At 49.3% G+C, this 15468-nt stretch overlaps 1 protein-coding gene across 1 annotated transcript in view; it reads left to right on the top strand.

Annotated features, from left to right (window-relative positions):
• The window catches only part of Cacna1a (calcium channel, voltage-dependent, P/Q type, alpha 1A subunit), a gene marked incomplete in the record, with an annotated part of 274976 nt that overhangs the window by 91005 nt on the left and 168503 nt on the right, over positions 1-15468 (top strand). The window contains 2 exon segments of the mRNA XM_013512132.1: positions 8754-8859; positions 10814-10953. Coding sequence (XP_013367586.1) covers positions 8754-8859; positions 10814-10953 — 246 coding nt within the window.

Below are 15468 nucleotides of genomic sequence, written 5' to 3'. Positions count from 1 at the left end.
TATAATATAATATTAACCATCCCCACTTTTTCTTGTGCTGGCGGTGGGATCCAGGGCCTCACACATGCTAGGCAAGTGCTCACTGAACTGCACCCCAGCCCTTTTCATTTTTTACTTTGAGACAGGGTCTTGCTGAGTTGCCCAGGCTGGCCTCGAACTTGCAATCCTCCTGCCTCAGCCTCCCCATTTAGCCATTTTAAAGTGTAAACAATGGGGTGGCATTCACACTTTAGGCAACCATCACCTCTATCTAGTTCCAAAACATTTCCATTGCCTCCAAAGGAAACCTGGTACCCTTCAGCAGTGGCTCCATTTTTCTCCCTTTTTCTTCTTCCTCCCCCTCAGCACCTAGCAATCTGCATTCGGTCTCCATAGGTTCAAGATGTGGCAACACCCATAAATGCACAGATAAGCAAACTGTGGTGGATCGTACAGCAGGGTATTTGCCATGAAAAAGGAGGCACCAGTCCATGCAACAGTGGGTGAAATTCAAAAGCATGATGAGACAGAGTGTAGCAGTACATGCCTGTCACCCCAACACTCTGGAATGCTGACTTAGGGGGATTGCAAGTTCTAGCCCAGCCTGGGCATTTTAGCAAGACCTTGTCTCAAAGTTTAAAAAAAAATTTAAGGTCTGGAGATGTAGCTCAGTGTAAAGGCCCTAGGTTTAATCCCCAGTACTAAAAACAAAAACAAAAACAAAAAACAACCAACTAAAAACATGATGTGGACTGAGAACAGCAGACACAGGTCTCGTGGTGTGCAGAGCCATGCCCGTGACATATACAGTGGAGACTTTTGCAACTTCATGTTACATCTGATGTTTAGGGCATCAGCCAGACACATTCATTGTGTTCTGTTCTTGAAAACCTTGCAGGTTTGAGAGAAAGCCCAGTCAGCCCTGAGGAGGTGTCCATCATGGGAAGGAGCCAAGACTTAGATGGGTAAAAAAGAAACAGGAATCATTAATGATACTAGTAGCAGCAGTTATATTTTGTGTCTTTTTTTGTGATGCTGGGGACAAAACCCAGAGTTTTGCTTGTGCTAGGCAAATCTCTACTATTGAGCTAATCCCCAGCCCTGAGATAAAATTTTATTACATTTTTTTTTTTGGTCTTTTTTGAGACGGTGTCTCACTATGCAGTTCAGGCTGGACTTCAGCTCACTTTGTAGCCCAGGCTGGTCTCAAACTCACAACAATCCTCCTGCCTCAGCCTCCCAAATGCTGGAATTATAGGCATGCACTACCATGCCTGGCTCCTATGCTTTCATAAACATATTGAAGTTTCTAATCATCGGAGGACAGGAATAAACAACACAGGGCACTCCTTTGTTGAGCATTTACCCACCCGAGGCCTTGTTTTAGGTGTGTTAAGTGGATCAGCTCACTCCTTCTCACAGGCCCTGACAGAGATGGGCGTTAGTTTTCACATCTTATGGATGAGGAAACCGAGGATTAAGGAAGAAGACATTTGTCCAAGGTCAAAGCCATGTCTGACCCCCAAACCCTCACCTCTTCTATTTCTTATGCACATGATTCCAGTTTTATGAGCAGAAGCTGGATCTAGCAGCCTTGAGCCTATAATTCTCCTTTTACAAGCAAAGCTTTGAAATCTTTCCCCCTCCCCACTCTGCGTGTGAAGTTTATGGATGTCTGAGAGCGCACACTGACTCAGGCTGGGATGCGCCTTTCGCCGCTGTCCCCGGTGCTGAAAACATCCTGACGGCACCAGGGTTGTGTGAGCGTGGCCAGCAGTCACGGCTAAAGGTCCCGGGCTGAGCAGCTGCTGGAGACGTCTTTGCTATGATTTTAGCTGGAACCGAGTGTTGGAGAGCTTGGAGCCCCTGTGTGAGAACTGAAGACTAGATTCTTGGAAGTTGCAATAGTCATTGATAGGACACATTTGGGGTGGACTTATGGAGCTGTGGACTGGGGTGCAGTTGCTGAGCGTTAGTAAGTTAGATTGTGAGATGGAGTGTGGTCCAAGGACCGAGGCCCTGGCGCCAACCTCCCAGCCTGGAAAATAAATAAATAAGTAAATACTGAATTTACTTATTTACCTATTTAGCAGTTGTTTGGGTGCAGTGTAATCTGTTGTTCTAATCTGTATGGTTAAGGCGCCAAGTGTTCCTTTACCCCCGTTTTAAAGTCTTTTTGAACTTTATTTAATGAATATATGTTTGTGATACCCAGAAAATACATTCATGGTGGGAGATCGCTGCGTATACCTGTGTATCACCCACAGAGCCCCTTCCCATCTCTGCAAAGTTTACCTCTCTGTTTCCTACCCTCCATACCTTTTTTTTTTTTTTTTGGCTTCTAATATGAGAGAAACTAGGAGATAACTAGACTTCCATGTCTGAATTTTGGGTTTTTCTCCGGTACCAGGAACCGAACTCACGACCTTGCACCTGCCAGGCAGGCGCTTTTGCCGCTGAGCTAAATCCCCAGCCCCCCTCCATACCATTTTTAAAATTTTTAAAATTATTGATGTTTGGGGGTTCTTATATATAAAAGATATTTGAGCTTGTGTGTCTGATTTGTTTCACTTGGCATACACCTTCTAGCAAGGGTGAACTAGTGAGGGCTCTTTGGGGACCCCTAGCTCAGAGGCATGGACAGTGGATTGATAGACTGAGGTGTGACAGGTGGGAGTGTGAGCCCCAGTTTCAGCACATCCTCATTATATCACCTTGAGCAAGTGCTTTAAATCTCTTGGAGACTTTACTTATCTGGAAAATGGGGCCAAGGATAGAACCATCTTGTAGAGTGGTTGCGGGGGAATAATCAAAACAGTGTTTACTGTGGTGTCCCTGAAAAGCACTCAGCGCGTGACACCTGATTTTATGACTGTCAAACTTGTTGATGGCCCTGTAGTGGTTGCTCCTAATGTCCAGTTAAGTGGCAGCATTTGTTTAGGAAAGCAAGGACTATGTCCTCTTTTTCTAAGTGAGGATTGAGCCCGGGGCCCTCACACTGAGCTATATTCCCAGCCTTTTTTAAATTATTATTTTGAGACAGGGTCTCACTAAGTTGCTAAGTTGTCCAGGATGCAGTGATCTTGTGATCCTCCTGTCTCAGCCTCCCTGAGTGCTGGAATGACACGACTATGTCTTAAAGTCATACATTTGGGGCCCTGGTAGGACTGTCTCCCCATTCTCGATGATTTTGATGTGTGTGGAACTAGCATACCACACATGGTGGGCTCATGAGGCTGTGGACTCCTGGGCCATGGCTGAGCATTAGTAAGTTGTAGCTGGAGCACGGCTCAGTGGGGAAGCACTGGCTCTGGGAGAAAAGTATCTGTTCAGCTTCTCCTGACACGTTCAGCTGCAGCATGGACTCTTTAAAGGGTGTGTTTCTTCCAGACGCGCCCGCCAGGCAGCCCCCATGGTGAAGACAAGGTCTCGATGAGTTATCAAACGTGATTTGATGCCTGAGCCAACCGCGGGAGGTTGGGAAGGAGACGGGGCTGGAGGGCAGCATACAGAGCCAGCTGGATTCCTGGGGCTTCTGCAGGGTCTCGCAAAGGGGCAGGAACCATTAGCCACAGTCACGATGAGAGCTGATTCTCCTTGATGTGCTGCATCCCAAAAGCAATATCCCATCAGCAGAAGCAGTCCTTTGTCAGCATGAAGACTCATTTGATCATTTCCAGGGTCACCTGTGGCAGCTGCTTCCGCAGTCCCTGGGGGTCCAGATCAATCCCTTTCCGGAGGGGCCTTGGGCAACGCCTCTGCCTGTGCGGCTGCCTGCTTGCCTGACTTGAGCCGTTTCAAGAGGCAGCTTTCTTCCCCTCTCCCCTCTGCCAGGTTCCTTCTCTCCTCAGATCCACCCCCACCCTCTCCGCGGGCTGATTATTCCGGATCTGCTGACTTAGGTACTTTCTCTCCAAACCAATCAGAGGGCAGGCCGGCTCCACTCAGCACACACAGGCAGGCTCATCACAGCTGGGAGCTGGAACCCATGCTGGCTAAATCGGGAGGATCAGGCGTGACTCCAGGTTGGGCTGAGAAAGCGCTGCCCTCCCCAGTCGCAGCTACCCAGGGTAACCTTCGACTTCTGCCCGGGGCCAAGGACTCAGCACCCCATCTTGAGGGTGGGCACCTCCCACATGTGCCTGCTTCTTTGAAGGGGCTGAGTGGAGCCCTAACACGCCTGTGAGGGCTCAACCTGAAGGGTGCATAAGCAGGTGCAGACCCCCCTCCCCTGCACCCTCCTCTCCGTAGGTGTTTACTGAGCAGCTGCTGTATCACCAATGCTTTAAGTGAAGAGGACAAAGCAATGAACAAAGTAGACCTCCCAAAAATGTACACCTGCATTATGCTCAGTTTCATGGGGGTGAAAGCTGGATAAAATAAGGAAAATATAGCCGATGTTTTAAAGCTGAAGGGGAAAGGTGAAGCAGGGAAGGGCCGTTGGAGGAAGGGAACTTTAAATGAAGACTTAAGAAAAACAGAAAGGAAGGAGCATTCCAGAAGCATGCGCAGCACATACAGATGTCCTGGGGCAGGAGTGTGCTTCGTGTGCTTGGACCCTGTGGAAGAGCCAGTGTGGCTGGGCCAAGAGACCAAAGCAGAGAGTAGAAGAGTGGAAGGTACAGAGGTGCGTGGGGGTCCTTGCTGGCTGTTGGTGGGGGCTTTGGCTTTTTTCTGAGTCAGATGCTGTCTATAGAAAATTTTGTTTTAATTTTTGTTATTTTGAGACAGGAACCCACCACGTAGCCCAGAATGGTCTCAAATGTGAGGCAATCCTCCTGTCTCAGCCTCCAAAGTGCTGGCATTACAGGCTTGCATCAGCACACCCAGCCCATAGAAAGATTTTGAATATTTGCACACACACAAGGCTTGCGTTGTCTTTTCTGCTTATTCTTGCCATTGCAACATTGCTCTTTTTAAAATCACATTTAGGAGTTTCTTCTCAGCCCCCTTTGCCCAAGTAAGGGAAGAAGCCTGCTAGCAAAGACTGTTGAATTCTCCTCTGTGGGTCAGAATGTGCAGGAGAAAGCTTGGAAGAGACAGGAGCCCCCAGCTTTCTGCGTGACTCAGAGCCCCAAGTACCTGGGCTCCACCTACCCCTGAAATAGATCTTGGGCAGTGCTGCTTCTCAAACTTAAACTCTGCTGTGTGCTCGAGCTGGGTGATCTTTTCTGAGACCACCCTGACTCAGCAGGTGGACATGGGACCTGCAACTGCTGAAGTCCTGACAGCTGCTGCTGGCAGTTTGAGCGGCGAAGATCCAAGTCACCGACTCCCATTGGGTGTGTGCAGACGTTTGCAGGGTGTGTGTTTGTGTGGAGGGAGCGCGCAGTGGCACGTGACAGCCTAGTGCCACTTGCAAGCCTGGGCCTGGAACCTTCGGCTCAAGGCTGAGGCAAAGAAAGCTACATGCCAGCCATGTCAAGCAGGAGGCCAGGACACCAGGCCAGAGGAATCGCAGCTTGGTGCAGAAGCAAACAAGCGGTCTGAGTTAGCAGAGAGGAAACGCGAAGTTGAATTCCAAGCATAGCAAGTGGAGGCCAGCGAAGGGCTCAGTATTGCCTCTCTGTGTACAAATATTTCCGCTTATTTTCTGAACTGCAGGGTGAGAGAGAGTGGAATATTGTGTGACACAGCCGGGCTTTGTTCTCTAGGCTCCTAATGACTGTCAGCTCAGAGGCAGGAAGCCAGTCAGAGATGATCGTCCGTAGGGCTGGCTTTTGTTGTCTCCCTAAATTGCCCTGAGAATCTGCTTTGCTTTCAGAGTGCGTGGAGCACCGCGTCAGCCACTTCTAGCTGGAGCAGAGGCTGGAGCCAGCGGTGGAGGGAGCCTGGATTGCCTGCTGTCCTGAGGCTTTTGCTCCTGAGCTTTCTGTTTCAGACTTTGTTTTTCCACCTGCGAAATGGGTTTATGCTTCAGTCACACTCACCGCCCCCTTTTCTGCCTCAGAAGGATGATTTGATGGACCTTCTAAAGTACCAAAGTGAACTCTAGGGCTACAGGAGGGGAGCTGATGCTGGTTAGTCCTCCCAAGGAGAAAGGAGGAGGAGGAGAAGAGAGGTTTCCCATGGCCAATCCCTTTGACATGTGCTGTTCAATCCCTCTGTGAAGCAGTGGATTTGGGGGGTCTCTGGGGGACACTCAGCAATATGTGGATCACTTTGGGTTGTTGCGGCTGGAGCGGATAGGGCACACACAGGCGCTGAGTAGAGACCACGGGTGTGGCGCAGCATCCTTCAGCACCCTGGACAGCTCCCGCGTGGCTGGTGACCTGGCCCCAAATCTGAGCAGCGGCAAGGTTGGTTGGAATCCTTGTTCCTGAAGAGCCTGGGCCCGGGGGGTAGATCCTCTGGTGCAGGACTATGGCCCTCTGCAACCCAGGGGAGAGTTCTCGGCATGCAGAGAACAGTTTGCAGAGAGAGAGGATGAGTGAGTGGGAGCCTGGGAGAATGGGAATGTGTGAATGAGAATGAATGAGGCGTCTGGGGAGAGCCCCAGACTTCCCCTCCTCTCCTTCAAATCTTGAAAGATCAGCTTCTCAGTTGCCTGCCCTGACCACTGTATGTTTTTGTTGAGGTGAAATCCGCATAACACATTTTAAAGTGACTAACGCTGTGGCATTTAGTACACTCGCAGTGTTGTAAAACCAGCTATCTGGTTCCAAAACATGAAACAGTCACTCCTCACTGCCTCCTCCCTCAGATGGGCTGAGCGGCTTCCCGGCTTTGTGAATCGCCCCTTCTGGACATTTCAAACACACGAACCATGTACTGTGTGCTGGTTTGAAGGGGCTTTTTTCTTTTTTTTTTTTTTGGTACCGGGAATCGAACTCAGGGCCTCGCACTTGCCAGGCAGGTGCTGCGCCGCTGAGCTACATCCCCAGCCCTGTGTGCTGGTTTCATGTTGGCTTCTTATACTTGCCATTGTGGCTCTGAGGTTCGTCGTATTGTAACATGGATCAGCGCTTGACTTTCTATGGTGGACTCACACTATTCTATCAGATGGGCCACTACATAATAATTCTGTTTATTGTGGGGAATCCCCACATTGAAACCACATCCTGTCGGTAACTTCCCTTCCCCCTCCACCCCTCCTATCTCCCCCACCCTCCGATCCCTCCCATCTCTCTAATGTCTACTTCTCTGCTTCCTATCATCTGTCTTCTATTTTTCTCTTTAAATTACTCATACCTTGGGTTTCTCGTATAAGAGAAACCATGTGATATTTTAGCTCGTGTGTCTGGTTTGCTTCACTTAGCATGTTCTCAAGGTGCATCCATTTTCCTGTAAATGACTCAAGTTTATCCTTCCTTATGGCGGAGTTGTACCCCACGCTGTGTCAATACCACATTTTCTTTATCCGTTCATCTGGCGATGGACGTATGGGCTGCTTCCAAGATTTCACTACATGAGTTGTGTTTCTGTAAACACATGCCTGGGTATGCAGGTATCACTTTTGTTGTTTATTCATCTACTGAGGACATTTGGGTTGTTTCTGGCTTTTGGCAGTGGCAGATCCTCCACAGATACCCAGAAGCTCAAGACCCTTCTGTGAATGGCGAGCTCTCTGTGTAGAACTGCACATGTCCTCTGGCAGATGCTGCCTCACCTCAGCGACTTCTGTACCTAGTGTGATGGAGATGTGTGTGGGGTGGCAGTGTTACGCTCCACTGTCAAAGGGAAAACTGCGAGGAAACGTGTCTGAACGTGTTCAGTGTGGACATCTTTTTGTTCCTAGTACAGTAGTTTCCATACAAGGTGATAGAGCGGGTGTGGAGCCTGCAGTCAGCAGACTCGGGTGCCCTGGCCAGCAGGGTCTCGCGATGTAGCTCCTTCCTTCTCCTCCACAAGGCCTGGAAGTTTTGTCTGCTTTGCCCTCAGCTCTGTCTCTAGTGTCCAGAACTGTACCAGACCCACAGTCGATACTGTGTGACATAGCATATAGGTCCCTGGCCGACGTGTGCCCCCAGCAGGTGAGCGGTTGGGGAAGCCGTCAAAGCTCCCTCTGTGTCTCCAGCTGCTCCCTTGGCTCCTGTCACCACCGGAGCATTGCCTCAGGTCAGCTCCACGTGGCCATAGATTCTCACAGGAGCGTGGACCTGCTGTGAACTGCGCATGCTCAGAAGCATGGACAAACCCCTCCCCTGTGAACTTCACATGCGAGGGATCTAGGGTGCAGCTCCTTAGGAGAATCTAGCCCTGATGATCTGAGGAGGAGCTGAGGCGGTGATGCCAGAGCTAAGGAAGGTAATAATTATGGGTTTCAAATATGTATTAGTAGCCAGGTGTGGTGGCTTACGCCTGTAATCCCAGCACTCGGGAGGCTGAGGCAGGAGAATCTTTGTGAGTTTGAGGCCAGCCTGGGCTACAAAGTAAATTCAAGACCAGACTGAACTGCACAGTGAGACTGTCTCAAAAAGGCCAAAAAGAATTTTAAAAATTAAAAAAAATTATTAGTAAAATTTTAAAAACTAAGAAAATTCCTCTTCACTCTGATCTGTGAAAAAATTTCCCACAAAACCGACTGCTGGTGCCGAAACGGTGGGAGACTGTTGACACAGAGGACAAATATCCGCATTTGCCCTACCAAGTGACCCACCTAGGGGTGGGACCGTCAGCATGCACTTCTGCCTATGGGGGGTGCTAGAGGGAGGGGGCTGTCATGGGTACAGGGGGCTCGGAGTACCTGGCCCCTGGCTGGCGGGAGCGAGTGCTCTGCCACCCTCTCCTCTCCTGTGAATCAGCCACAGAGATTCTCCTTAACTCCGTGCTACTCCCTTTGAATACATGATTTTAGCCACCATTATAGCGAACTGTATCGTCCTCGCCCTGGAGCAGCACCTGCCGGACGACGACAAGACCCCAATGTCGGAGCGACTGGTGAGCGGGGTGTCGTGGAGGGCGGGGGTGGTGGGGACCTGACTTGCAGGGCAGCAGCCACGGGGGAAGAGATGTCCTCATGTCGCTGCTCCCACCCTCCAGCCCAGGAGACCCGGCTTACCCGTGAGGGGGGCGGGGATGAACGGTGCCACTGTCCATGGGCATCGTATTCAAAACGGCATTCGCTGGGAGCTGGGGTGTGGCTCGGAGGTGGTCACTTGCCTAGCCTGTGTGAGGCCACGGGTTACATCCCTAACAAAAACAAAAGCAAGAAAGGAAAGCAAAATTTATATTAAAAATTTGACCATATATGAGAACAGTCATGTATCATCTCCCCTCAACTCCCCCCCCCCGCCCCAGATTTAGCCATCACCAGCATCCTGTCCCAGTCCCTTCCACTGTCTCCTTTGGTCGCCTTTCCCTGTCTTTGGCGGAAGTATTCTAAGGCACAGACGCAGCTACACCCCAGCGTCTGCCTTGCTAAAAATGCAATATTATCTTAGGTTGCCACCAAGACATTATTATGCCCAGCATAATAATGACATTAGCTCCCTAGAGTCATCTGAGACCTCATCAGAAGCCATCTGTCCCTGATCATCTCCAGGATGTCACTTTATAGTTGGTTTGTTCTAACATCCAAACACAGTCTGAGGGGGGGTTTTTGTTTTGTTTTTTGCTTTGTTTTTATGATACTGGAGATCCAACCCAGGAATGCTCTACCCTTGAGCTACATCCCCAGCCGTTTTCACTTTTTATTTTGCCAAGTTGCCCAGGCTGGCCTCAAACTTGAGATCTTCCTTCCTCAGCTCCCAAGGAGCAGGGATAACAGATGTGCACCACCACACCTGGCTCGGATGGCTTTTTCTCTTGCAGGAATCAAACCCACAGGCTTGCACATGATTAGGCAGATGCTCTACCACCAAGCCACACCCCACCCCTTATCCGCTCCCCAGACCCAGCAAAGTCGAGGGAGAAGAGAGGGCCAGACTCCCCTCATTTGTAACTCCCACCATTATTTGGTGGATTTTGTGGTCTCACCACTTTTTAAATTTTGTAATGGCCATCTATTAGGTTGTGTGTATCCTGAAAAATATAACCAGCCTCGTGAACCTGTAATTCCCAGGGGTTTTGTTTTTTGCTTAAGATAAAGCCAAATAAAGCAGAACCTATGGAAAGAATAGTAGCCCACTCGTAGTGCCAGTGGCACAAGGATGCAGAGAAAAGAAGTCGGGAGACAGAAATGCAGATGATTGAAGCGGAAGAGCCCTTGCAGTAACAGATGGGAAAGTCCACCAGGGTGTTGACAGAGCAGGGCTTAGACATTCATCTCAAGCACAAGGCGCCATCAGCGAGGAGCCTGAGCCAGGGGTGTGAGCCTGTACAGCGGGAGTGGAGGTGGGGCCCTGGCCAATTACCAGCCAGCGCAGGAGCATTACTCCAACCCTCTGACAACCTGAACGACGGGTGCATGCCTGCTGAGAACCAGCCGCAGGGCTCCGCCTCGGGAATGACCGGCATGCAGCACCCATCTTCGAAACCTTTGAGCGCTGTGCTTGAATGCTCGAAACAAGCGATTTCTGGCGGAACTCGCGGCAGTCACAGGCGTGTTTCACATCTGCGCTGTTCAATGTCTTAGTCGTTTGCGAGGGATGGGATGACTACAAGACTGCACTGTTTTTATTTTATTACATTCAAGTTCATTTGAATTTATGGCCAGGGGCTGCCATATTGGATACCCCAGCTCTGCTTGTCTGAGTGATAGGTGAGATTGGCCCGGGAGGAGGAAGGTGTCTTCTGGAACTTTTTGCTTCTTTTCACAAAAACTTTTGGACAAGGAAACCCTGGTGGGGTGCTGGGAGTGCTGGGGGTTGGAGAAAAAGGGAGGAGGGTGGCTTCCTGGTTGCGCCGGCCTCTGCCCGCCCGAGGCTCTGACCTCCCCTTCTCTCCCTTCCAGGATGACACAGAGCCGTACTTCATTGGAATTTTTTGCTTCGAAGCTGGGATTAAGATCATTGCTCTTGGGTTTGCCTTCCACAAAGGCTCTTACCTGAGGAACGGTTGGAACGTGATGGATTTTGTGGTGGTGCTAACAGGGTAAGTAGCAGCGCTGCGTCCTGCAGAGCGCTCTTGCCTCGGGAGGACGGGGCACCGGAGGAGGCGCGGTTGGCGTGGTGCAGGTTGGGCTCCGGCAGCGGAGCCCCTGTGCTCCTCTTCCCCGCGGCACCTGCCTCCTTCCCTCTCCCGCCTCCAAATCGCAGCACACGCGTTCAGTTACAGTTACAATAATTATAACTGGCCGTTCCCAAAGCGCTTTATTTGCATGTGCTCATTTAATGTTCACAGCGACCGAATGCGTTAGGGATTGCTCAGATCCCGCCATGACCACCTCTCCGAAACAGAGACTCCATGGTCTCAGATCACCCGGCTAGTCAGTGGCGGAGCCAGAGTTGAACCTGGGGTTGCGTGATTTCAGAGCTGATGTTTCTGACTGTCATCCATGCACGGGCCTCTTGGTTTGCTGGGCGATATCTGGCCTTGATGTCAAGGTGGTGAATGTTTGTTGGAGATTTCCATATGCAAAGGATGGTGGTTTTGACTGTGGAGAAAAAAATAATCTAAATAAGGTCCTCTTTCTGTCTCCAGAGAGTTGTTCAGAGCTGAATACAGTGACCCATAGCTGACAGGCGAGTGTGTATTCTCTCATGCAAGCAGTCTGTCTAGGGTAATACTAGCTGTTGTAACAAAAGATCCCAAACTAGGAAATGACCCAAAGACAACAGTCTGTTCCTCACTCATTGAAAGTCCTAGGAGGCTGTCCTGCATTGGCAAGCTTGTCTCATCTCATGATGGAAGGACCAGGCCTTGGCCATGTCACGGCTGTGCTTTGTAAACCACAGGGTCCAGGAGCTCTGTGCTTATCCACATCGAACCGCAGAGGAGAGTCAGGCATGGAAGGACACTGGGAAATCCTGTGGGGCTGGAAGGCACCTGACCCAGCCTCTTCTGTTCATGGGCCACCGGCCAGAGCTCAGTCCCAAGACCACACGCCCCTGCAAGGGAAGCCAGGTGCCAGGCTGCGCTCGGAAGGAAAGGGAAGTGGGTTTGGCGGGTGGCCAGCCAGTCTCTGCAGGGACCCCAGAGAGCGCTGTCAGACGCTGGCATGGAAGTGACCATCTTGTTCTGAGAGCCGGCTCCTTCCCGGCCTGCCTCCTGCCCCATCTGAGCTAACTCAGCCCTTCTCTTCTAAGACCCCTCTTGCCTGGGCGCCTGCCCTGTCACCCCCCTTACCGGAGCGTAGCTGTCCCCGTGGGGGATGTCACTGGTATTAGCACCCACGCTGGCCTGACTGGGGTCTCACAGTTCAGATCTTGAACACTTCTTTTTTTTTCTTTTGGTTTGTTTGTTTCTTTTTTCATTTTTATTATTTATTTATTTCACTAGCATGTGGGGAACTGGCACGCACACATATCACATCTTGATTCTCTTTGTGTCCCTTCCCCCTTGCTGGCTCCTGCCCCCCAAGTCCCCTTCCCGTCTCCACAAAGTCTGCCTTCTGGTTTCCCAGCATCCGGCTTTGATTGTGGTCTTTAAATTATCTACAGTCTTGGTTTTTTCCTGTTAGAGAAACTCTGCAATATTTCAGCTTCTGTGTCTGATTTCTTTCACCCAACATTATCTTCTCAAGGTGCATCCATTTTCCTACATATGACTCAAGTTCATCCTTCTTTATGGCTGAGTAACACTCCATTGTGTGCAAATACCACATTTCCTGAATGCATTCATCCGTTAGTGGACAAGGACTTTCTCAAGAGAACTCTAGCTGTCTGCCTGTTTCTGAGCAATGCTGGCCCTCAGAGAAGGAGTTGTGCAGACCGCTGTGTCTATAGAGGTCTTCAGATGCGAGTTGTCTGTTGTAAGGTCATTGGCCTCCCCTCGTGGGTGTCAGTGTTCACCGATGGACCTCTGTTGGCCATGCCCAGTCATGCGGCCGGTTTCCAGGACATGTCATGATGTTGATCACATTTATGTTGCTAGGCAACTGGTCCATGAAACAGCCCAAAGGCTGACTTTATTTTTTTTATTTTTTATTTTTTTCCAGTACCTGGAATCGAACTCATAGCCTTGCACTTGCCAGGCGGGCGCTGTGCTGCTGAGCTAAATCCCCAGCCCCAGGCTGACTTTATTTAAAATATATAATAAAAATCAAGCCACACATGGTAACACACACCTGTAATCCCAGCTACTTGGGAGGCTGAGGCAGAAGGATTGTTACTTCAAGGTCAGCCTGGACAACTTTGCAATTTAGCGAGACCTTGTCTCAAAAAAGTTGGGGAAAAATAAATTAAATTAAATTAAATAAAGTAAAAAGGCTGGGGAATGTAGCTGAGTGTAGTGGTCCTGGGTTCAATTTCCAATACCACAAAAAGAAAGAAATATGTATTTTTTTTTTTCTTGGTTAAAGTTTCTCAGTAAATGCTTCTTCTGCAGCCTACATTTTGCATGCCTCCTGAGATTCATCTGATTAATGAGACCAGGTCTCCTGCATCTGTTTTCACTGCTGTATAGTACTCTGCAGGGCGGCTATTCCTCCGTGTGTTTACTCACCTGGCTTGTTTCCAACCTTGTGCTATTTTGAACACAGCTGTCCACTTTCTCGAGAGTGAGTTTTCTCCAGGGCATATTTCCAGGAGTGAAACTGCTGAGTCGTGGGCTCCATAGCCCCAGCCTCACTAGATACTGCCAAATTGCTTCACAAAGTGCTGGTGCCAAGTCCTGCTTCCCGAGGCTGAGCTTGCAGGCGGGGCCTGGCTTGACCTTGGTGGCCGGAAGGAGCCAGAGCAAACCCTGTTTGGTTTTTTAATACCGTGGTTCCTGAGAGACCAAGGAAGCCTGTAGACCACTTAGTACACAGTGAGTCTCAGGAAGTGAGCTTCAAGCAGAAGGGCACCTGTGACAGAGGCCACCCCGTCACTCGAGTGCGCGTGTCTACTCCGATTCCTGCCGGGTGGTCTTTTTTGCATTTCTTGACGTCCAGTGTCAAGCGGAGAAACGCTTCATCCAGGAGAGGAGCCTGAGGCTGGACTCATAAAGCCTGAGGGAAAAGTATGCAAGAATTGTGGCTGTGTATATTTTCTGGTCTATAGTTTTTATTATGTTTGCAGAAGATTCTGACCCTAAAACCATGTCTGTTTTCTTTCTGTCTTTTTGGAGCAACTGGAGATTGAACCCAGAGCCTTCACACTGAGCTACATCCTAAACCCTTTTTTTATTATTTATTTTGGGACAGAGTTTTGTTGACTTGCCCAGGCTGGGCTCAAACTTACGATCGTCTTGCCTCAGCCTCCCAGAGTGCTGGGATTCCTATTATAATAAATTATTTTTCTGTCTTATCTCCTTTCCTATCTTTATGTGTCCTGCCCTCCCTTTTCTTCTCTTTTGTACTCCAATTTGTCTGGTAAGGGACTGTTCTTCCTTACTGTCTGGTGACTCTGTATCCTTAAATCAGGCATCCAGCTCAAATTTCAGTGCTGCAAATCCCAATGTGCTCCCTTGTCACCTTCTGTAAGAAATAAGAGAGAGCTGGGCATGACAGTGCATGCTTGTAATCCCGGCCTTCCGCAAGGCTGAGGCAGGAGGATCACAAGTTTGAGCCCAGCTTGAGCTATAAGGCAGGACTAGGATGGGGAACTGAAAGTCCAGTGAACCTAAATTTCTGCTCAAAGTGATGGAGAAATACAGTGAACACTAGTTCTGTGTTCCGGGGGAGGGGAGGGCGTGAGGGCATTTCATTGGACATGAGGCAAGGGCTGACTTTAATGAGGACTTTCGATTAACTCATTGTCCCTTCACATCCCTAAGCAGACCACAGCATCACAGCATCATTCATTTCTCGTGGGGTGCCGGTGGTTTTTGCTTTCTTCTCGTGCAGAGTTCGGTGGGAAAGATCTTACCTCTGGATTTTTCTTGTTTGCTCTGCGTGGCTCAGAGCCTCAGCAGAAGTCTACCTCTTGAGATTTTATTAAACCCATTTAAAGTGCATTTCCATTGAATTTGAAGTCTGGTGGTTAAACTAAAATGCGTAAGAGGCTGGGCCTGGTGGTGCACACCTGTCATCCCAGTGCTTGGGAGGCTGAGGCGGGAGGACCAGTGGGAGTTTGAGGCCATCCTGGGCTACATAGTGAGTTCAAAGCCAACCTGCACTACATAGCAAGACCCTGTCTCAGAAAGAAACCAAAAACAAATAAATTAATAAATGGAAGAGGAAGATTTCAGAAGCTTGGCTTTGTTTCTGAGATGATGGAGACCCTTACTGTAATACTCACATATACATAGGTAGATATGGATGCTTGGATAGATGGATGCATGAATGGATGGGTGGATGGACAGATGGATAGGACAGGGTAGAGATGGATATGTGCATAGTAGAAAGAGTTGGATAAATAGGGATGGATCGATAGATAATAGATTATAGATACATGGATATGATAGACGAAAGATAGATGATCGATAAGATAGAGAGATGTGTACGCAGGTGATATCTAAAGATATGAGATGGATACACAAGTGATTGATATATTTTATATATATAATATATTAGTAAATATTTTA

Source organism: Chinchilla lanigera, unplaced genomic scaffold, assembly GCF_000276665.1.
Source record: "Chinchilla lanigera isolate Chin_1 unplaced genomic scaffold, ChiLan1.0 scaffold00014, whole genome shotgun sequence".
Classification (NCBI taxonomy): Eukaryota; Metazoa; Chordata; class Mammalia; order Rodentia; family Chinchillidae; genus Chinchilla; species Chinchilla lanigera.
The sequence above is the reverse complement of the archived record's forward strand: the minus strand, read 5'-3'. Positions and strand labels throughout refer to the sequence as shown.